At 30.9% G+C, this 25,577-nt stretch overlaps 1 protein-coding gene across 1 annotated transcript in view; it reads left to right on the top strand.

Annotated features, from left to right (window-relative positions):
* Nucleotides 1-22,902, top strand: part of LOC145312673 (uncharacterized) — a 63,027-nt gene extending 40,125 nt beyond the window's left edge. Inside the window, exons 6-8 of the mRNA XM_080151932.1 lie at nucleotides 19,961-20,130; nucleotides 20,522-20,795; nucleotides 21,757-22,902. Of these exons, the coding sequence (XP_080008058.1) occupies nucleotides 19,961-20,130; nucleotides 20,522-20,795; nucleotides 21,757-22,007 (695 nt within the window). The 3' untranslated portion in view covers nucleotides 22,008-22,902. The remainder of the gene's footprint in view (nucleotides 1-19,960; nucleotides 20,131-20,521; nucleotides 20,796-21,756) is intronic.
* Nucleotides 22,903-25,577: the final 2,675 nt, after the last annotated feature.

Below are 25,577 nucleotides of genomic sequence, written 5' to 3'. Positions count from 1 at the left end.
GTAATCATTCATATGACATATTCAGCAAATGTAATAGAAGGATATGTTGAATGAGGAATGAAAGTGAGTTAGTATATTACAGAAGACCATAAAACAAGGTACCAAAAAGTTTATGTAACTTGAAAAATATAGGTGTATCGAATGTGTCTAGCCTTAAAAGTTAAAGAGTATAGCACAATATAATACTTGAAGTTAGTTTTAAAGTCTTTATTTTTTATTAAGATCCAATTGTACTGATTTATAGCTAAGGGCTTGATTATACTGTGATTGTAGTATGAAAACTAACCAACTTTACAACATTAGAAAGAGAGCCAGTAAAATTTTACTTTTTAACAGTTTTTAAGTCATTTAGTCACATATACAAAAGGCTAATTTAAACTAATATTCTGTTGTGACAACGAGAATAAAAATTTCCTTAGAAATAGCATTAGGTTCGTGGGTGGTGCCCAATAAAATAGATTGTAAATACATAGATCTATTAAAACCACCATACTTATATAATGCTGGTATGTAATAATTATTTCTAACTTACAGGTTTCTTAGTTTTGGGGTAAGATTGGGTCGATATTTTTAGTTAGGTCTTTTATTCATCTTTTTCACTATTGTCAAAGCTTCTTAAAAATAATATTTAGAAAAACTGCTATTTATTTTTGAGGAAAAGATGGAGGCAAAACCTTTTTCCTGAAATGCTGAATCAACTATAAAATGTTTCAACAAAATACAATTGTTCAAAAAGGATGTATTAGAATATGTTGGTGTTTTGCCACTTTAAAAATCTCTATAGCCTCATAGAAATATTATAGACATATAAACAGGGATAATACCAACCATAACTCTCAGCTTTTCAACAAATTATAAAAGCTTTTTAATTAGTGTACATGATACATCTGATAAAACAGTAATATGTTATCCTTTCCCCGAATTAAAAGGTGTACTGTTGTGTATTTATTTCTTTAATTGAATTTAAATATAAAACCTATTAAAGTTAATATTTGGACCTTTGGAATGTGTATGGTATAACTTAATTGATAATGTGTATAAATGTTTTAACTGTTAGTAGTGAAGCTTTTCTATATTATTCAGTTTGGCCTTTGAATTGGCATATATAAAGTTCTTATTTTTGTATATTGGATAAAGCTTTAAAATATCACCATAGGTGATTTGCTTACAATACTTGCCAAATTTAAAAATAAAAATGTTTTACTATTAAACCGCTAATCTTAATAAAAATTATTTGCTCAAATAAATTTCTGTTTTTGCTCCATCATTTGCAATGGACATTATTGTTCTTGTATAAATGTCTCCCAAATAATAATTAATCATGAAACTGTTCAATAAAGCTCGCATTATTCAATTTTCTTATTATTTAGAAATCTTAAATGATTTTATTGTTGTAAGAGGCAAATATGTAAGTTTCGAGAGAAAAAAATTACGAGTTATGGCAAATGTATGATATATCAAAAAAATTATTTCCTTAATTATAAAAGTAACTGGATGTTTGTGAGTCTATCTGTACCGAAGGATAAACCGCTGAACCGATATGGTTCTCCTTTACATTGTAGTTTCTAATTGTTATCTTCTAAAACTCTTTTTTTTTATTTTGGGGGAGGGTACTATAACCCACCTGTTATTTTATTTAAGGATAATTTTAATAATATAATCCTGTTTTAATATCAAATTGTCTGTTTTATTTTAAAAATACTTGTCACTGTCTTGGTTTAAAATTAAAATAAAAAGTTAATTGTTATATTACTTTTTGTGCCTGTAAATTTTCATAATTTATTGCATACTTGACAAAAAAGTGTTTTGGAAGGAAGGGGAATTTTAGTTTGAATGGGATTCACTTGAAAAAAAAATTCAGATAAAAATATTCAAAAAACGAATAAAATTATAATAGTTATTTCTCGCATCGTATTATAAACAACTTTCTGCGGATATAAAATGTACAGTTATAAGATTAAAAGCAGCTTTTTTAAAAACTGTTTTTAATCTTATGATTGTACATTTCTGTATTCGTAGAAAGCTGGATATAATACGATGCTAGAAATAGTTTTTTCGTATGCATGAGAACCGGATTCGAATGAATACGAGAATAGTTATTTCTCGTATCGTATTATAAACGGCTTTCCGCGGATATAGAATGTACAATTATGAGATTAAAACTAGTTTTTTTAGCCCCGAGGTGCCGAAGGCACCGGCTAAAAAAACTGGTATTCGTAGAAAGCTGGATATAATACGATGATAGACATAGTTTTTCGAATGAACACGAGAAAAAGTATTCTCCAAGGTAAATAATATAGAAAGGCACGTAGAGGTTTATCAATAAAGTAATAGTTATTTATCGCATTATAGAAAATTTTCCGTGGATGGTAAAATTGAAATTTTTAGAATTTTCAATAAAAAAGCAGGTATTATGATTTTTATATATTTTTCGTAGAAAACGGTATGATACATGGTATTTCAGTATGGCTCAAAACTTGTTTTAATCAGCGAATATGAAAAGAATCCAAGTCCATTTTAAAATAAAATACTTTCAACAATAATTTTACACAAGACATTAAGGCTATTAAAATTTTAGGTAAGATTAATTTATATTCTTTTGACAAAAAGATTTTATCAAATTTTAATATCAAAATGTTTTTTTAAAGAGAATTTCCCCTCTAAAGTAAAGATTTAAACAAAAATTTGCGTTGGTTTTTTGGTTAATGGTTCGTTAGAGTTCAAACTTTTTTATCTTCAAATAAATGAAAAAAGGGAGATTGTTTGAGGGGGTTTAAAATTGCTGTAGGGAAAAAGAGAGATTTTTTCTTTTTGAATTAGGGCAAAAAGGGGAGAGAGAGAGTTTTATATACTTGTTATTGTGTCGAGGAAAGCCTTAAAAGAACTGTTCGTAATAAAACAAGGATGACAACATCCATAAAAGCGAAGCACTGAAACGGTAGGACAAACGGACATTAACAATTGTATAGTATCTGAACTGAAAAATCGGAACATAAATGTATAAATCGTACCCAACTACGACAGGAATCATCATGCAAAGTTTGAAATCGATAGGACAATTCTAACATGCCTAAATTAACGAATAAAAGCTATCTCTCTCGGACGGACGGACGGAAGGACGGACCGACCCTAATTATAGAAAAGCTTCGCTTTTAAAAAGAACTTTTTTTAAAGCAGCGCTTTTCTTCTTTTAGGGTTGGTCCGTATATGATTGATGTATGGCTTTAGTCGTTAATATAGGCCTGTAAGAATTGTCCTTCCGATTTCAAACTTTAGATGATGATTCTTGTATAAATAAATAACAATGGCATAAAAGAAAGCATAGTAGATTTTTAAATCATTACGAGAACCTTTTTTGCACAAGTAAATTTTAGCTTTTTGAGCTTTGTTATTATATTTTTTATCGTGCGTTTGTAAAGTTATTAAATTTTTCAAATATTTATCCCCACCCCAGTGTTTTATTTTGATGAGTAAGTTTAAAATTGTAGTTGACAGTACGCAATTTGTACGCAAAATAATCACTCGCCCATCTCTTTACGCAATTTCCAAAGTCTTTTGATTACGCTTGATGTACGTAGCGTAAAAAGGATAACTTAGACTCAAAATCTCATGTGACACTAAGATTTTTTTTTATGGACCCAACTCTTACATGGTCAGTTTTAGAATAATAGTTATTTTTCACATCGTGTTATAGACAGCTTTCTGCGGATAGCAAAATGAAAAATTATAAGATTATAAATTGCTGGCCCCGAGGGGCTCTAAACCAGATTAATTACTACTGTATTAGAACCAGTTCTCAGTCATGCTAAAAAATCATGTATTAAAGACAATTTTCCACGAATATTAAAATAAAAATATATTTAACAAAAAGAAATATTTTTATGCTTCAATATTTAAACATGTAATAGCCTATAAGGATAACTATGAGGAAGTAAAGTGTGTCTACTATGATCTCGTAAAGGTCTGGGGGTCGATCAATTCAAAAATCATCTGGAAATTTTAATAGGGTAAATTTGTAGCTAAATAGGTGGAGGGTTTTCCCTCCCAGAAATAAATATACCCACAAAAAATACTGTTTTCAAGCGGCCTACTCCCCGTATAAAAAGATATTTAGGGTAGGGGCGAAGCTACTAGTTTGCAAAATAGTAGAGAGAAGAAGATTTATATATTAATTAGTATAAGTTAATTGTTTAAGTTAAAATGACCTAACAAAGTCACCCTAAGAAACACATTTTTAAAAAAAAATCCTTCTTTCGCTCACAAATGATGAAAGAAATATATCTATAATACAAAGTAGAACGATGTCTGTCTGTCTGTCTGTCTGTCTGTCTGTCCGTCTGTCTGTCCGTCCCTTAAGATCTCGGTAACCACTGAACCGATTGGATTCTACTCTTCAGGGAATATACCTACTGGTCCTGTGGTGGTTTTAGGCTATTTTCTTGGCAACCCCCCCAAAAACAAAAAAATCCCCCCCCCATTTTTTTTTTTGAAGATTTCCTTGGTCCTTTTACGAATTTCGCTAAAAAAAAATTTTATCACCTCTTGGGTCAAAGCCCCTAGAGGCTAGGGGCAAAGCCGCTAGTATTATAAAAAGGGTAAGAGTTATGATAAAGAGGAACATTATTTTTGGAACTTTTTTGTTGAAATTATTTGATTCAAAGCCATTGTTTCAGGGATGAATATTCAAAGGGGTAGAGAAAAGTAGAAAAATAACCTAAAACCATTACCGATTTCCTTAAATTATTCGGTTCAGTAATCATGAAATCTTAAGATTCAGACATAAAAACCTTTCTGCTTTATATGATAGTATATCAATAAAGTATTGACATGAATTTTTTGGGATGTAATATTTTATTGACATCATTGGAAAGAGGGTGATTGCTGATATGATATCAACATAATGATATTTTAATGACATGATAGCTACATATTTATTGATATGATAAATATTAAATACACAAAATTTTATTGGGATCTTAATTATCAAAATGACAAAAACACATAAATAGATGAGGGAGGTAGGTTGTGCTAAAATTCGGTATAGGTGTGAGTTTTAAGGCTTATAAACTATAGTAGAATGATAAAATTCATGTTAACTTTAAAAAAATTTGTCTACAGTTCTTTTCAATAAAGAATACACATATTTAGTGAATATTATCGATCTACTACTGTTTTTAAGCCTTAGAATTCACACCTTTACGGAATTTTAGCACAACCTATCTCCCCCTTAATAATAATTTAACAAGTTTAGAAGTATATTTTTCCCTGTAAAAACCGTCTAGATTACCGACACCGATACTGAACTTTAGTTTTCCACAGGGATAAATTGGACACAATAGAATACAAAATTTGAGTGAACATTAATCTGAAAACGCGACGAGGACACCTCCTATAAAAAGATTTCTTAAAGCTTGCTAAATTTACATCAACACTTACATCTGTATATGTTACTTTAAATGAAATACATAATTTGAAAAACAAAAAAAAATATCTATAACTGCAAGTAATCTATGTATACTGTATAAATAGTTCTAAACAATGGCACTATACACTTGTGTTGTCCAAAATTCTTATTTCCAAATATGGAGCAAATATTTTGGTTACCCCCAATCATTAATCAAATTTGAGACTTTGAAGTTTTATTCTAGAAAGAGAAAACAAATAGTTTTATTGGCAATACATGCCAAGAATTTATTAAGTTATTAATTAACTGTTAACATATAAGCATAATAAAATTAACTTTTCTTTTAGATTCAACAAAAGAAAAAAAAATTATTATACAAAGAGCTTTGATGTCTAATTATTTGTAGCAAAAGATCTGAGAAACTTTTGAACTGAAAGACTTCTGCTTTATGTTAAAAATACTTCAGAAATATTAGATTATTTTGGTGTGATGTTGGCAAACCTAAAATATTTCCTAACTTTTGGTAGATTATCCTAGCTATGCCCTTAAAAATTTATGCTTCAAATCGCACACACAAATATGAGTTGAATTTAATAATAAAAGAAAGCTAATGTAACCATAAAATCATGATAAAAAAAAATTATCGAAATTATCATAAGTTTGCAGAATTATAGAAGTAAAAAATTTAGCAATTTGTATAAGAAAGTTTTGAATTAGGTTTGCCTGTATAACATAGAGGAAGTTAGGTTTACCTCTCATACATAACGTACAGTTTTGTTCATATCAAACGTTGCAACAGGGTTCCTGAAGTAATCTAAGCGTAACAACTTTCATTAGAAATATTTTAAAGTTAGTAATTTTAGGTTTTAAAGAAAATATTCTATTAACTTGACTTTTAAAATGGTGATACCTTGAACCATAAGGTACAATGTTATAAGACGAAGCCCAATCTGCACCACTTTTGATTCCTGTGACGTCATAAAAATGAGGGATTCTTCATCTCTTTTTTAGGGTTTTTTTCCCACTTCTCCTTTCATCTCCCTCGTTTTTATGACGTCACAGGAATCAAAAGTGGTACAAAAGTTGCGCAGATTGGGCTTCGTCATGTTATAAGAGTGTTATCAACTTTATCCAAATGCATAATTGATTAAGCTTTGTTTTCATGGATGTTTCAATCTTTTTCTTATATATGTCTTGAGTGGATTTTAGGCCATTTTTCTGCCACGTTCTTGCCTCTTTGAATACAGAGACCCTAGATAATAGTGGCGCAACCGCTAGTGTAGTATATAATGCTAACAGTTTACATAGTATATAAAAAGAAAGGGGCTTACAATGCTACAGCAGTGTATCGGGGCGGGTTGGGGGAGGGAGTGTACACACCCCAGGCAAACAGCAGGGGGTGTCTGTATTTTCTCGGCTTAACATTGACCCTGAAAAAAAGCTGCAGGTCCCCTAGGGTTAGGTTTCATTCATCGGGAAACTTAGAGGTTAGAAAACAAATAGTTTTATTGACAATACCAACATTTGAAGTAAATATTAGGATTTCATTTTTATTTCTCAAAAAACTACAATTTTTACGAATTTTAATCTTTTGATGGAAGGTTTTGTGGACAGCTTTTAAATAATTATCCTTTGACTACACAATATGCATTTTTTTGCATTTAAAAACGGTTTTTAAATAATTGTTAATAGTATATCTTCTTCTTCATATAAACTATATTCTTTCAAACTTTATATGTCTCATGTCTTTGTTATTGGTATGGTAACAGTCTGTTAATTAGAGCAAAACGCCATTAATTCTAACTTTTTTATTAAATACATCCATTTTTATAATTCTGTATGTTTTCTAAATAAAAGATAAAATTACCAGAGATCTTAAGTGACAAGACAATGGACGAAAAATTAATGCATAAATCTAGTTTTGATAAACAAAATTACCCTTTTTGTGATTTATTGGTGGAAAACTATGCAACAAGTTTATATGCAATTATGTTTATTTAAAATCAATATTCTGCTTATTAGTTTTGACACTCTATAACTGTTAATATTCGTTTGTTCTACCGGTTTCTTTCAGTTCTTCGCTTTTATGGATGTTGTCATCCTTGTTTTTTTTGTGTGTGTAAAAACAAATGCAAATTTTTGTTTATCTTGTAAATGTTTTTTTTTTAATTTTTAATGTTGCAACAGTTTCAACCGTTTTAAAGTATCCTAAAAACAAAAGATAATTTTTTGGGGCTCTTATTAGGTCAATAATTATGCTTCCCAAACGATTGATTTCGGGGGTTTACAGTTTTCTTTTTTAGGTGATAACCTATCCCTACAACAATAGCTTAAAACCCGCCCATTACTAATAGTAAACTTTCCAAAAAAAAAACATGTTTAGGCTATCAGATAAAAATAGAGCCCCCCACAGGGTTAGAGTTCCCTGCAGGGGCTAAAAAATGTTTTTTTTTTAAATTAGAAATAAGAGGGAGATTTTAGTTGGTACAAAACCAATATTGTTTTCTATTCTTACATAAAACCATCAATATTAAAGATAATCTGAGTATTGCATTTATAAAATAATTTATCACATTTTTATAAACGTTTTTTGGATATAGAATAATTATTTTTTTTAGAATAAATGGTTTTCTTTTAAAACAGATGTTTTATTTTGATTGTTTATATATTAAACATTAGGTAATCTGAACAACGTTTAAATAAAGTATTTTTTCTGCTAAAAGCTTGTTTGCAAGTACATGTATTTATTATTTAGTCTCATATAACTTTATTACCTCTGTTTTGGGAATACAAACAAATAAATAATAAGTTAGGTTGTCTTTTTGTTTTTATACAATACATTTTGATTTATGCTTATATTTGTTTATCCTAAATTCAATTAACAGTTATTAATATAACCATGGAAAACCTTGACATTAAGAAAAAGATTACAATGGTTTGGAAAAAAAGCCAAATTTCTGTCTATTTATTTGTTCTTTTATCCCTGTACTTCTGTCTATTTATTTGTCTTTTTATCCCTGTAAATTTATTGGGTGACAAATTTAGTTTAAAATATATATTAGAGATAAAATCAACCTTATTCGACGTTCACTCAAAGCCCAAAAATAATGGACTTAAAAGTGTATTAAACTGTATATAAGACATTTGCGAATATATTGATACCATTAATTTGCCTCTTAGATAGAAAAAAGTATGTTTTTTTAATATTTTTCTCTTGCTACAAATCAAATTTCAAATTTGAGTCACCAAAAATGCTAAACTAATTTTTGCTCTATAAGAATCAATTTTTGGAGTTAGAAAGTGCTTAATACCTCATTTTAATCGCCTGGCATTGCTTTATAATATACAGGTAATGACTTGGTTTTTTATGGAACAGCTGACTAAAAAATCGAGGTTTTGTGATAAACCCACTTTTGTTGTTGCTCCATAAATGATATTTTTTTTCCCAATTTTTTTGGCTGTAAAGAAGCTTTATATATTCATATAACATCCACCTAAATTTGACTTTTGATATTTTATTTATAACATCACCAGAGGGAATTGAATTTTGGAAAAAAAATATCAATTTATATTTTACACTGCTATGCATTGTTCTTGTTCTTGTTTCTAGAAAAAATTTATATTATAAAAAAGAGAATTATTTAACGCTTCTATAGGTATGTTTATCATTTTTCTAGGCTAAATATAACTATAATTACACCATTTTAAAGTTAGACATCTTAACATATTAACACAATTATTGAATCGGTCTGTATTATTAGGCTGGCAACCCTTAAAACAGCTGCATTTCATTATCCTATTATATATAGTAATTATTAAATGTATAAACACACCTAATTTTTTAACTTTTTATTGATGGAATACATATGTTTCTCTATAAAAATAGATCATCAGTTCCAATTAAGATGTATAAAATAAGAGTTAAAAAAAAATGTATATATATGTCAATGCATTTTGAATCCTTTTAAAAGACTAAATAAGAAAGAAGTGTTAAAAAATTGTGCCCCCTGTGGGGTTTTTTACTGCTTATATCCTCTTAGGGTTGGGGGGGAATTATCATCTTTATATAAAAAGGGGGAGGTGTTTGAAGAGAATCTTTAAAGAGAAAAAAATAGGTCATATTTTATCATTTGCAGTTTTACAAATTGATACATATTATATAAAGCTTTTTTGTCTGTAGCTTAAGATTTCGGTAAAGTATAAGGCTATTTTACTAATTTCCTTACTCCTTTAATTACAGAGCTCCTAGATGCTTGGAGTGCAGCTGCTAGTAAATTTAAAACAAAGTAAAATGATTCCTGAATAATTGATTTACAATTTTAAAAAGCAAAACATTTTTACAATTAGGATGTGTATATCCACGCCATGGTTAGCTCTTTTTGTTAATTCAGGCGTGTTAGAATTAATCTTAAATGTTGGAAGATGATTTTTGTAGCAGTAAGGTACTTAGCAACTTTATAATCATTACTTTATGTAAAGGGATGTCCCGGTGGGGGGGGGGGGGTTAGGGGGTTAAGGGTTATTAATTAATTTGGGGCGACCCCATAATTTTTAATCTTCCCCTTCCCCCCCCCCAAAAAAAAAAAATATAAAAAGCTTTGACGTCCTTACCTCTAATATATAAAGATTACCCCACAAAATGAACATGGGGATGCCCAAATTTAGATATTTCAATCCCCCCCCTTCCCCCCAAATCAAAAAGCTTGGATGTCCTTGATTAAGTAAGCTCATTTAAAACATACTGAAATCAATTTGTGTACAACAATTATCCTATTTAGTTTTTTAGTAGTGAAGCTACTCTATAATTCAAAATATTTGTCCGTCCATTGTCTGTCCATTCATCTGTATGTCTGTTCATTGGTATGTCTGTCTGTCTGAGACAGAAAGGGGAAAACGATATTTTCTTGGCTTCTATAAAAGATAGAAGGCTGAAATTTTCATGGATTGAATATTCTCCCTCTCTATCAATACTCCATATTTTCATCAAGTTTCATTAGGATTTGCCAAAAAACTGGGGTGGGCTATATCGATTCCTACATTTCAAGTTTTCATGATTTTCTCTACTCCTATTCATGTTAGATGGTTGAAATTCAGGGATTGAATACTTTGATATTTTGCATAATTTTATCAAGTTTTATTGAGATTTACTTATTGGGGTTCTACCTCAAACATAGGAGTCCCAAATGTTGGAGTGGACAAATGCAGACATCAAGGTGGACAAACGTTGGAGTGGAAAACATTGGAGTGGACATTGCTTAAATAAAACCTAGGAGTGTCTACTATTTTAATAATATTACAATTTTGAAATTTTTTATACCCTTGTCTACAAAATAATGACTATGGCTGCAGCGCTCAGCCCCCTAGCCTATATCCTAACCTAACCTAACTAAGAAAAGTAACAGGATGAAGGTAGGGGGGGGGGGGCTGTGTTTGTATAAAAAAAATTCAAAATTGAAAAAAAAGTTTGGGACTCCTGTGTTTGTCCACTCCGATGTTTGTCCCAAAAATCCTGTGTTTGTCCACTCCAACAATTGTCCCACTCCTGCGTTTGTTCCACTCTGACGTTTGGGACTCAAGCATTTGTCCCTCCAATGTTTTTCCACTCCTACATTTGGCATGGAACCGATTATTGGTTGGGGTGCTAGTTTGATTCCTAGATTTGTAAGTTTTAAGGATTTTCTTTACTCCTATTAAAAAAAATTTTAAAAGGCTGGTTTTATACCCCCCATAATATATTTCGGGGGGTGATAACCCCCATCCCTAAAAAAAATTACCCTTTTACAAGCACCTCCCCCTGGATACTCCTGCACTCCCCCTTGTAGTGACTAGGCCAACTTTATGGTCTCTGGTTTTAGGAAGCCCATTCAATTATGAGAAGTTCACATTATAAGAGCACTCTTATAGCATCCTCTCTATTAGCATTACATGTGTAATGCATTATAGACTGACAGATAGATATTGTGAGGGATCCTACACTTTATAACACCTTGTTTTGCATGGTAAAAATTGTTCCAATAGTTCTTGATATTGATATTTATTTAAAAATTTTAATAACTTGAATATAATGATGTTTATAAAATGCTGAAATTATAGTTATATTTAGACTAGAAAAATGATTAACATACCTATAGAAGTATTAAATAATTATCTTTTTAATTATAAAAATATTTTTTAGAAACAAGAACGAGAACAATGCATAGCAGTGTAAAATATAAATTGATATTTTTTTCAAAATTCCAAAACTATCCAGGGTCCTATAAGAAGCATCCATAAAACACAGAACTCAATAGATACTGTATGGTCAAAATCTTAAGCTAAAGACAAAAAAGATTACTACTTTATATAATAGGATAATGAAATGCAGCTGTTTTAAGAGTTGCCAGCTTAATAATACAGACCGATTCAATAATTGTGTTAATATGTTATGATGTCTAACTTTAAAATGGTGTAATTATAGTTATATTTAGCCTAGAAAAATGATAAACATACCTATAGAAGCGTTAAATAATTCTCTTTTTTATAATATAAATTTTTTTTAGAAACAAGAACAAGAACAATGCATAGCAGTGTAAAATATAAATTGATATTTTTTTTCCAAAATTCAATTCCCTCTGGTGATGTTATAAATAAAATATCAAAAGTCAAATTTAGGTGGATGTTATATGAATATATAAAGCTCCTTTACAGCCAAAAAAATTGGGGAAAAAAATATCATTTATGGAGCAACAACAAAAGTGGGTTTATCACAAAACCTCGATTTTTTAGTCAGCTGTTGCATAAAAAACCAAGTCATTACCTGTATATTATAAAGCAATGCCAGGCGATTAAAATGAGGTATTAAGCACTTTCTAACTCCAAAAATTGATTCTTATAGAGCAAAAATTAGTTTAGCATTTTTGGTGACTCAAATTTGAAATTTGATTTGTAGCAAGAGAAAAATATTAAAAAAACATACTTTTTTCTATCTAAGAGGCAAATTAATGGTATCAATATATTCGCAAATGTCTTATATACAGTTTAATACACTTTTAAGTCCATTATTTTTGGGCTTTGAGTGAACGTCGAATAAGGTTGATTTTTTCTCATTAGTTAACATATACAACACACGACACCTTGACCGGAAAAAGGCCCCAAGGGGGGTCTACAATGTCCCCAGGGGGGCTAAAAAGCCACAGCTGACTAAAATAGTTCCTCATGTTTTAAATTTTGGCGCAAAATAGATTGTTTTCCTTTTTTTTATCTAAGAATGTCATTTATTTGTTTCATTGAAATAAATTTTAAAAACTAACTAATCTAGTTATGAAATAGTTATTTCTCGTATCGTATTATAAACGGCTTTCCGCTGATATAGAATGTACAATTATAAGATTAAAACTAGTTTTTTTAGCCACGAGGTGCCGGAAGCACCAGCTAAAAAAACTGGTTTTAATCTTATGATTGTACATTTCTATATTCGTAGAAAACTGGATATAATACGATGCTAGACATAGTTTTTTCGTATGGATGAGAACCGGTTCCTATCCACCGGATTCGAATGAATACGAGAAATGAATTTAAAATTCTTGTAGAAAAGCTTAAAACAAGAATGACAACATCTAAAAAAGTGAATATTAGCGAAAGTATATTATGAAGCATTAAAATGTGTTGACTTTTAAACAAACTTCACTGTTTATTTTAAAGAAGATAATGAAAATATATGAAAAATTCTATTATGAATATACTATACTTTTTAATTATTACAGGAGAAAAGTTAAAATATTATCTAATCGCCCTCGAAATGATATTTGAAAAATCAAAACAACATGAAATCAGATTGTCTAAGTTTTTTTTTAAAGCTGCATGTAAGTTTAAAACTTTTAACTGATCCTAAGTGGCATATTTATACGATGATTCATGACAGCTATTCATAGTAAACAGAAAAAAAATAAATTTTTAATACTAAAAGTTCTTACATGCACTACTTAAAAAATCTACGAAAAAATGACATTCAAAATTTCTCTAATTTAGTTTGTTAAAAGACTATAAACGTCGCGTCGTTTTGTTTTATAGTGTCCAATGAATTATTTGTTCTATTATGTTACACTAGCGGCTTCGCCCCTAGCCTCTAGGGGCTTTGCCCCTAGAGGTGATCAAAAAAAAATTAAGGTGAAATTCGTAAAGGACCAAGGAAATCTTCTGCAAAAAAACAATAAAGGACCTAGGAAATCTTCTGCAAAAAAAAATAAAGGACCTAGGAAATCTTCTGCAAAAAAAAATAAAGGACCTAGGAAATCTTCTGCAAAAAAAAGAAAAAAAAAAAAAAAATAGGGGGGGATTTTTTGTTTTTTGGGAGGGTTGGGAGTGTCCTACCCCCCCCCCCCCCAAGAAAATAGCCTAAAACCACCACAGGACCAGTAGGTATATACCCTGAAGAGTAGAATCCAATCAGTTCAGTGGTTACCGAGATCTTAAGCTTCAGACGGACGGACGGACAGACGGACGGACAGACATCATTCTACTTTGTATTATAGATACCCATCTTATATTGACTTTTTTGCTTCCCTCAACCCCCCCCCCCCCCCAATAGACGCGTATTTTTGGAAGGGTTAGAGGAAGTTGCAAGAAAGAACAGTAATTTCCAAAGACTGGTTTTCTTGGTAATATTTTTTTTAAATATCAAATTAAAATTCTACTAAACCGATTGAATTCTTCCTTTTATGGTAGCTTCACAAGGGGCTCTGGGTGGTTTTAGGCTATCTAATTTTTATATCTAAGTTTGGTTTTAGGCTATTTTCCTACTTTTCTTACTCCTTCGAATACAAAATCATAAATGCTAGGAGCGAAACCGCTAGTTAAAGTTAAAGGAACCTTAGTTTATGTTATACTTAGCTGTTTACACATAAATAAGGAAAACCTTAAAAGCTTAGTAGAAACTTATTATTGAGTAGCTGCATTACAGACTCATGATGGTAACTGCGAGGGACAAGTCAATAAAAAATAAAACAATTGTATTGTATTACTGTGTGACAGAGTAGTATAAATCTGGTAGTTTGACAACATACATATATGTGTCTTCTAAAACACATTCAGATGCTTCTCAGGGCTGAAGGAATTAGGTTTTCTGCAAAGACCTAGTCGATCACAATCCTACCCTCTTATTTTATTTTGAATTTAATCAATTATGGCGGGAAGGGTAGTTTTTCAACTGTTTGTTTATTTGTGTCAGGTTAGGTAATGTGTAGCCAGTAGTAGGCACAGGGGGAAAACTATACCCCCCCCCCCTTAAATTCCTTAATTTCAATTTATTTTCAAAATAAGAGAGGCGAGTTTCAGTGCCATCTTATTTACATTTAATATGCTAGCAAGCTAGCTATGCATAATATGTAGCAAGTAAAATAAAATAGTTTCTATACCTCTAAATTCCTGTACACTTTGCAAGGTACCTTTAAGTTCAAAGTTCTTTAAAAAGACTGTGTCTGTATATCCCAATATTCCTGACAACTTGGCAAGCTAGATCTATATAAGTTGTAAGTTGTAAAACTGACACAGTGATCGTGTGTGTCCATTCTACTCACCCTCTATACAGGATATGCACATACTATGGGCCAAAATTCAACTAATTGGAGAAAAATTTCCAAAAATATTAGTTTGAATTACTTAAGATACTAATAATATATTTCTTAACATAAAATATAATTTTCTAACACTAACTTTAACTTATTAGATAAGTATAACTAACAGTTATTAGAAAAATATATTCTTAAATAAATGAATGAACAAATCTAGTCCAATGTTCAAAATATTGGCTACTTTTTCTCGCCCTTACAAAACTTACTAAAATTTAGTATGGGTAAAAAGGGGTTTAATGAGAACAAGAGAGAGGGAGACAAATAACGATGTAGTATGGATGGAATAGGTTTAAGGGGGAGTTGTTGTTTTGTTGTTTTTTTTTTGGGGGGGGGGGCAATTTCCTGACTGTTTGTATCTTAGACACGAGAACTGTAAATCCTTGTCAAAACTAAATGCTGTTTTTTAAGTTAGAAAAAAAAGAAATATTACATTTCAATTCGAGTCACAAAAAGACTTCTACAATGTTGTTAATGTATCATCTTATAATGTTTGAAGAAACCCTTTGAAAAGTGTAATATTTTCACTCAAAATTGTGGAGATTTTGTTTGCCAAAAAATTTTAAGTGACATGCAATTTAAATTAGTACGTTTAGAAACCCTTTTTACAACTTAAACAAAACAAAAAAAATCCACAGAATTGATGAGTCTTGCCAGTAATATAATATCTTATCATAATCTACAATTAAACAAATTATAGAGTAGCTTCGCTACTAAAAAATATGAAGCCTTCTTTTTATATTTATGTAACTAAAAATATATCTAAACCTGGCCCTAACGGAAGAAATTTTCTTTACTCTGTAAAAGAGGAAAGTGTCAATTTTTAAACTAAATAAATCCTGAATGTCTAATTTATAAAGCAAAAACTATTTTTCTGCTTTTCGTGAAAGCCAGACATTCTGACTGACCATTTCTCAATTAATAGAAGCATATTCTCTATTTTAAGGAATTTTATACATTAATGTATTTAAGTTATTACACGAACCCTTTACTGACTTGGAAGTTACGTCTTATTTTTGAATATTTTTCTTAGAAGGATGGTTGTACCCTCCCCCAATATAGCCAGACCTATGAGAAGCTACACTGTAAAGAAGAACTTTATCGGTTCAACGGTCAGAAAAAAACACACCCAAATCCTTTTAGTTTTACTATGTAGGGCAATCAAAAATAGAGACTGTCATTGTTTTTGCATAATAAGAAACTCCCATAAATAATTTTCTTGGGGGGGAGGGGGGTGTTGGTGTGAGCCTATTGAAAACAAGGATGACAACATCCATAAAAGCGAAGCACAGAAACGGTAGGACAAACGCTTGTATAGTGTCAGAACTGAATAATCAGAATATAAATGTGTAAGAGTCAAAGCAAAATTGTAAGTAAATTTATTGAAAAACAGCTTGATTCAGGATAATGTATATGGACATACTTACATTTTTAGGACTTGATTATAGAGTTGCTTTGCTTATTAAATTATACTTTGTTGTCCCAGGAATCAATATACCAAAAATCAGATCAATCGGATGATTAGATCACATAAAAAATTTTTGCTAAAAAAATTAAAAAAATCAACATGTTTAAAATGGACGTACGGACATTTTGGTGATGATTATAGAGTTGCTACGCTTTCTAAATCGTACCTAACTACTAAAGGAATCACCATGCAAAAGCTATCCGTTTCGGACGTACGGACGGACCGACCCTAATTATAGAAAAGCTTCGCTTTTAAAAATGAATTAAAGAGGAAAACACAAATACATACATACATATAACACAGTATGAATGTACATAAAAGTAATAATCTACGGGTTGTTGTTGAAATTCCTATGTTGAAATTTCAATTTTCAAAATATTTAAAAATTCCCACAAAACCAAGAAGAATATGTCAGATTTATTTACTAAGTATATTTGCGATTACTTTTATTTAATGAAATCTTCCAATTTTTAACATGTACAAAACGGCCTGCTTAATTGCTTCAAGATCCATGTCAGATCTATATAGGAAATAAATGTCTATAAACGAGCTCAAGTTTTCCAAGGAATATATGATTAAAACTCATAGTGCTCCAATAATCCATAATAAACTCTCATTGCCCAGAACGATAAGACCCATTATTTTACTTTATTAAAAATAAATTCATTTTTTTCATTTCATGTTGCTATTTACCTTATATTGATGTATTTAATTTCTAATCATAAAAAAGAAAATTTAAATTTATAATATGATAAATTTAAGAAAACTATATTTTAAAAGAATTCGATTGTGGCGACATTTTGTGTGTTCAAATATTAAACTAAAATTGTAATCATCATCATTAACCCTTTGGTGATGGTAATGTAAAGAAAAAAATATAATTTTAAAAAATCTTTTAAAAATCATTTAAATTATTAAATATTTACTTTCTTTTAGATAGTAATGCCGGGTGAGGAAAATAGATTTATTGAGAAATAGATATGCATATAGAAAACTAGCCAATAGGGAGATAATTATATCGAGCCAACTCTAGTTATTAAATATAAGTTTAATTCAATTTAAAATGAATTTAAACGTGTGCGTTTTTGTTGCATGCTAAATTTAGAATTGAATTACAAAATTTTACTTTTTTAGTTAGAAAAAAGTTTTTCTTTTTATTTCTGATTTACGTTTTTACTTAAGTAACAATTATTTACTTATGGACATAATTGACATAAAAATGTATTTGATAAAAACCTAAGATTCAAATTCTTTTGATTTTAAGAAAGTTTTAAAAATCTGATTTATTTATCACAATTTTATAATTTTATCGTTATGATACTTTTCATATTTCTTGTTATTAAACAAGAATTTTGTTATATAAGGTTAAAAAATAGAGGTTTTACTTTTATGACAACTAGCCCCTCCATTGGAGTGTATAGAAGCTGCCCATCCGAACCTCCGTTAAACATTATTCATTATTCAAGTTCTAGAATAGTTATTTCTCGCATCGTATTATAAACGGCTTTCCGCGGATATAGAGTGTACAATTTTAAGATTTTTTTAGCCCCGAGGTGCCGAAGGCACCGGCTAAAAAAACTGGTTTTAATCTTATGATTGCACATTTTTATATTCGCAGAAAGCTGGATATAATACGATGCTAGACATAGTTTTTTCGTATGGATGAGAACCGGTTCCTATCCACCGGATTCGAATGAATACGAGAAAGCTTTTTATTAGTTTTACACAGGTAGAAGAATAGTGTTAGGGTGTAGGTCAGCCCCTCTAGAGGAAATCATTGTGAATTAAAATACAGTACCCCTAGCAAATGTCATTAATAAAAAATGAAACTATTCTAATTTCTCCTTATTACCAAACTTTAAAGTAACAAATTTAGCTATTTTAATGTGCGTGTCGCTTGATAATGTTTAGTCCCATTTAAGGTAATCAAGGTAATAGTTGAAAATTGCACAAATTTTTTCTTGCTAGATGGCTATTTTTCAGGGTTAAAGAATAGTTATTTATCGCATCGTGTTATAGACAGCTTTCGGCGAACATCGTAATGAAAAATTATAAGATTATAACCAGTTTTGTTAGCCACGAGGAACCGAAACTGGTATTGATTTTTTGTTTTTTTAGTAATCATAGGAAAATGTCTATAATACGATATGATACATGATTTTTCAGTATGTCTGAGAACCGGTTCTAACACAGCGGATTTTCATCGGTTACTGGAATAGTACAAACGATGAAAAGACTCCATAAATCAAATTTTAATTTAAATTGTATGCCAATGTGCAAAACTGGTGAAGGCTGACATAAAGCTATCTTAATGATATAATGATTAGATATCTTACTTTGAAAAATAAAATAAAAATTGTTTGCTAGAACAGATCTATAGAACACAGTAATAGTGTCTGACTGATTATGACGTAACAAAAAAAATTAGCCAATGAGAGGCCACTATAAATTTTACCATTGGTCAATAACGGCCTCTCATTGGCTAATTTTTTTTGTTACGTCATAATCAGTCAGAAACTTAAAATTAAAATTGTTTGCTAAAACAGATCTATAGTATAATAGATGTATATACAGACAACATTTTTCAAAGACCTCTTTCGTCTGCTTCTAAATTATTTTTTGCTACTTGGCTGCGTTAATATAAACGACACCATTGGTTGATTTTCAATGACCCAATAGAAAGGTTGCGCAAGGTGGTTGCGATGGGGAGATACAGTTATTTCTTTCTCCCTAATTTTACTCTAATTTTGCTAGTATAGCATCGAAACCGATTGATATCAGCTGTAATAGAACAGATTTAGAACAGCCATACTGAAAAAAAAACATGTATAGCATCATATACAGAAAATTTTCATAGAAAATTACATAAATATCACTAAATTAATACCAGATTTGTTAGACCGGGCCTTTGTACCCTCGGGGCTAAAAAAAACTGGTTTAAATCTTATAAATTTTTTTTCATTTTAATATACATGAAGGCTGCCTGTAATAAATGCGATAAATGACTAATACTTACTTTTCATAAATTTACTTATTCCTTTCTTCCTGGTACATTGTTTGTAAGAAATAGCGTGAAATTTTCTAGAAAAAATGACATCAACTCTTAAAGGTTTTAAATCTAGTGGTTATTTAGATTACACGTCTTAAACCTTGGTAATACTCAAAAAAAGAGAGGACAATGGGCCCCAAAGTTTAATAATAACAGTTTCTTATGCGTTGGCTTAACAACTCTGGGGACTTGAGTGAATTTTAATCGGTTTGCTCATTAAGATGAGGGTTCAAACGTTTCAACCACTAATTTTAATCCATAGAATAGATAATTTTGGTGATTTACATTAATTTATCGGCCATTGTCTTATCTCTTTAAAATCCTGATATCACTGCTTGCATTATGTCTATATCTAAAAAGACTGTTGAACCGAGCTTACTTAAAGAGCAGATACGCTTAAATTTTAAAATCTAATGATATATTTTAATTTTCAGGTGAGAAGCCCTTCCAATGCGAGTTTAGCGGCTGTGACCGGCGGTTCGCCAACTCTAGCGATCGCAAGAAGCACTCGCACGTGCACACGTCTGACAAACCGTATGTGTGTAAGGTGCGCGGCTGCGACAAGTCCTACACCCATCCTTCATCACTGAGAAAACACATGAAGGTAAGTAGACTTTTTATTTTTATACAAAAAATAAAAATTGGTTTTATCTCAAATGCTTTCCCTTAAAGAACCTATCGAGCTCTGATCCCTAATAAACAAACAATTCAAAAAACTCACTCCTAACCCCCCCCCCCCTTACTTTATTTTCATTTTTTTAAAAATATATTTGCGGTTTCTGTGTTGCTTAACAAGGCACTTTGAGGGAAATGGCCGAAAATATAAAGTCGCCTATTAGCAAGAGCTTGTTCCAAGTATATAAAAAAGATCGGTTTTTCATAATTATAATGACTTAGTCTGTTTTTCTGTTAACAAATTGAAATAGTCTAGGTAGTCAAAGTCTTGTTTTTTCTTCTGTGAATAAGTATTAAGTATGTAACTTTTATTGCTGTAGGTACATGGAAAGAATTCCGCTGCAAATCAGGCGTGTTCCTCCGTTGATAGCGAGGGTGAGGGGGAGAGTGATGAAGAGGTTGGGGCCACCTCCTCCTCTCCCACATCTTCGCTCCCTGGGAGCAGCAGTAGTGGCCCCCACACCCAGTATTCTCACGGAGGAGAGGAGAACCCTCACCTTACCCCTTCTGAGGATCATGGCAATAATGGCAATCCTAATCACCAAAATCAACATAATCAACATTTGACTGAATGGTACCCGCATATACATCAAGGTAACCTTTCATTACACGACCTTTGTCTAAGTCCACAACATAGCATTTTCATAATATACATACAAATATTTTTAAAAGCGAAGCTTTTCTATAATTAGGGTCGGTCCGTCCGTCCGTCCGTCCGTCCGTCCGTACGTCCGTAACGGATAGCTTTTTTCGTTAATTTTGGCATGTTAGAATTATCCTATCGATTTCAAATTTTGCATGGTGATTCCTTTAGTAGTTAGGTAAGATTTAGAAAGCGTAGCAACTCTATAATCATCACCAAAATGTCCGTACGTCCATTTTAAACATGTTGATTTTTTTACTTTTTTAACAACAAATTTTTATGTGATCTAATCATCCGATTGATCTGATTTTTGGTATATTAATTCCTGGGACAACAAAGTATAATTTAATAAGCGAAGCAACTCTATAATCAAGTCCTAAAAATGTAAGTATGTCCATAAATTATTATTTTGAATCAAGCAGTTTTTCAACAAATATACTTACAATTTTGCTTTGACTCTTATACATTTATATTCTGATTATTCAGTTTAGACACTATACAAGTGTAAATGTCCGTTTGTCCTACCGTTTCAGTGCTTCACTTTTAAGGATGTTGTCATCCTTGTTTCGGAAGAATTTACAAAATCACTGATCTTATATGTTATAGGGTATCTTATAGTTAAAACAATTAATGAAGATATCCAATATAACCAAAATTACCCTTTATGCTGATTGAATTATTGATTAAATTGTGGACTCTGCTAGTTTGACCAAACCAATCAAGATCTAGTAAACATTGCCCAAAATTATTTTAAATGTCTATAATTATTGCAAATGGCACAAAAAAAATCTGCATTAAATTTGTATGAGAAGAACGATGACACTTTTCTAAATTAGAAAAATGTTACGCCTTGGTTTTTTTTATTTTATATAAAAACGTTATTCTATTTTTTTTAAATATTTGTATATTTAGGTCTACCAACACCACCTCCGTCCGCCGACCTTCAACCGCCCCTGACCTCCACAATCGGCGGCGGTAGCCTTCCATCCCTATCACACCTGACAACAGGCGGCGGTGGCAGCTACCTTCACCCGTCTGTCCACAACCCGCACTTGTCTCATCTGAGCCTGTCACCGGCAGGAGCTATGCAGGGACATCATCACCAAAGTTTAGAACAGCCGCAAGTCAAGTATGAAAGCCCGGTCAACGGGCATTCCTACTAGATCAACACGTTCATCGGTAATACACAGGATCAATGATGTTCAGCCGTTCAAAGTGGACAAACGTTTATTTATGCAATTAATAAGGTTGCTTTTATCATAGACAATTTGCAATAACCGTGTTTTATTTTTGAGTGACTTTGTTTTATTTTAATGTGGAAAATAGTGATTTTTTTTTGTGCTTTTTAATGATATTTAAAAACTTTTTTGTATATGTATTATGTAATGTATACCGGTGCTTAAGAAAAATAATTTAAAACAAAGTAAAATTCATTTTGAATTAATTAACGTGTCTTCTGAAATAAAATTAATAGACCAATCAAAAGGCTTTTATATTGACAATCAAAGTACTTTTCAAAGTATTGTAACGTTTATTTAAAGATCAAATTAAAAATTATAACAGTACAAAATTTTTGAAAATCTGTAATTTTGGGCAATAATAAGGACATAAATTTGGCGATTTGAATCAGTCTTAACCATGATGTTCTGTGTTTGGATATATTTTGGACATTTTTCTTTGACAAATTACTTTTCAAGTAGCTATGATTGATTAAAATCGCTTATATCATGTCCCAGAATTAAATAAAAGTATTTAAAAGTGTGATTTAAGAAACCAAAATAAAAAGATATGTATTTACTTAAAGGAAAGGTGACATGTAACTTAGATTTATTTAAATTTTATGGTTAAAAAATCATCTTCCGCCTACTTATTATGGAAAAAAATTTGTTTAAAACTATTTTTGGTAAAGGGTGTGAGAATCATTTTATCTATACTATCTCACTGGCAAATTCGAAAAAAAAATTAAAGTTTACTTGTCCTCTCCCTGATTTTTTTATATTGTGATGAATCAAATTTATATGATTATGATATTTTATGTAATAAAGAGTGTAAATTAATATTGTTAATTAACATTAGGTAGGCCAAAAGTATATAGTATTTGATCAAAGGTTTCGTGAATGAGAGATATTTATTTCATATTATTGATCTAGGTTGCGTGAATTTGTAAAAATTCCTTATTATGAATAGAGTTAAACTAGAGACACATTCTCTAAACCAGCCAATAGGATAACAGTGGAAGAACAACCGGGTCACGGCATTGGTTGAAATTGTGTACAGATTTTGAAAGGAAGGGGCATCATTTTTTCATTTCGTTCGTGTAATGAGTCAGCTATGAAAAATCAGGTTTCAGATAAGTTTCAGTAGTTTTCTCTGATATCATATTTGAACCACAATTTGTTGAAAAAACAAGGATGACAACATCCATAAAATCGAAGCTCTGAAACGGTAGGGCAAACGGACATTAACACTTGAATAGTATCAGAACTGAATAATCAGAATATAAATTAATAAGAGTCAAAGCAAAATTGTGAGTAAATTTTTTATAAAACTTCTTGACACAGGATAATGATTATGGACATACTTAAATTGTTAGGACTTAATTATAGAGATGCTTTGCTTATGATATTGTACTTTGTTGTTCCAGGAATCAGAATACCACAAATCCGAACAATCGGATAATTAGATCACATAAAAATTTGTTGTTAAAGTAAAGTAAAAAATCAACATGTTTAAAATGGACGTACGGACATTCTGGTAATGATTATAGAGTTGCTACGCTTTCTAAATCGTACCTAACTACTACAGGAATCACCATGCAAAGTTTAAAATCGATAGGATAATTCTAACATGCTTAAATTAACGAAAAAAGCTATCCATATCAGACGTACGGACGGACGGACCGACCCTAATTATAGAAAAGCTTTGCTTTTAAAAATTACTTTTTATGCTTAATTCAGATAAGTCTAGGTTAAATAAAAATTAGGGTAGTATCATAGACGTCCAAGGGGGGGTAAAGGGGTGATTCCCGTAGGCACCCCAAAAATTTTGGATTTTCAAATTTTACCCCCCCCCCCCCCCAAATAAAAAAGCTTCCCTCTATGATATAAAGATTACCCCCCCCCCCTAAATTTTTATTTTCAAATTTTTACCCCCTCCCAAATGAAAAAGCTTGGACGCCCCTGGGTAGTATCCAGTAGTTATAGAGTCCCACAGGGTTAGATCCCTCTGCAGGGGCTAGAAACATGTTTAAAATAGGGGGAGGGGGGTTCGTGTGTCAATTTACAGGTAGGAATAAAAACACTGAAATTCCTTCCAACACAATCTTAGCTTTAATTTTATATTTTTTGTGTTTTATACTCCAAACCTGAAAGTATAACACCCTTGAGAGAGAAAAAACAAGGATGACAACATCCATAAAAGCGAAGCTCTGAAACGATATGACAGACGAACATTAACTTTTGTTGAGTGTCAGAACTGAATATACAAAATATGAAAATAAAAGGTTTGACAAAATTATAGGTAAATTTGTTGCAAAACTTCTTACACATAGAATTCTGTTTAAAGACATACTGACATTTTTAATACTTGATTATAGAGATGCTTCGCTCATAATATTGTACCTTATTGTAATAGGAATTAGTAATCAAAAAATCAGATCAATCGGATGATTTTATCACATAAAAAATTGTTATTAAAAAAGTACAAAAATCAACATGTTTAAAATGGACGTACGGACATTCTGGTAACGATTATAGAGTTGCTACGCTTTCTAAGTCGTACCTAACTACTACAGGAATCACCATGCAAAGTTTGAAATCGATAGGACAATTTTAACATGCCTAAATTAATGAATAAAAGCTAACTATCTCGGACGGACGGACGTACGGACCGACCCTGATTATAGAAAAGCTTCGCTTTTAAAAACTGTTTACATGGTTATAACAAGGTCCTGTAGTAATATAATGAACAATTTTACAATTCTCTTATCTTGTTTTAGGTTAAATTATCTTTCTCTTGTTTTTAAAAGCTACAAATACTAATCTGGTACATAGATTTTAGGATAGATAACACAGGGACATAAGGATTGAAAAATTAATGTTTGATGAGAAAAAAAGTTTATTCAGTTCTACACAACAAAATATAAGTAAGATATAACACTTCAATAAGCGGGTATTGTAAACAAATCAAAAAATAAAATTGATATTCCTGAGCATTCTTTTCAATTTTTTAATAATTCATTTATTCATGAGATAACCCCTGACTAAGGGGTCTTGTGTGTGAGTATGTATGTGTGAGTGTGTACATAAGTTAAAACACCTTCTATGTAACCAAAAATAGATAACAGGGTGTCTCAGTAAAAAATAAGTCATAATACACGAAACACTTATTTCATTTCAAGTAAGGCTTCTAAAACCGATAAATACCTGATGGACTAGAACCGGCCTCAGCTATATAAAAAAAAACGCGTCATCATATTTCAGACAATTTTCCACGAATAGCAAAATAAAAAATCATAAAATTAATACTAGTTTTGTTACCCCAGGCCTCCATCTTAAATTAAAAGTTTCTGCAATTGCCTGCGTTGCATGATAACAAAAGTAGAAATTTAGCGTGAAAAAAACTTTAAAAATCGGTAACCATCAATCTAGAATGTTAATTAATTCAAGGAGGGAGGGGACATTGAGCTTATTACACCACCCCCCCCCCCCCAGGTTTTAGAATAACGTTTTCAT

Source organism: Acartia tonsa, chromosome 2 (genome assembly GCF_053477335.1).
Source record: "Acartia tonsa isolate MP-2025a chromosome 2, ASM5347733v1, whole genome shotgun sequence".
Lineage (NCBI taxonomy): Eukaryota > Metazoa > Arthropoda > Copepoda > Calanoida > Acartiidae > Acartia > Acartia tonsa.
Note: the sequence above shows the minus strand (reverse complement) of the source record. Positions and strands in the feature narration are given on the sequence as shown.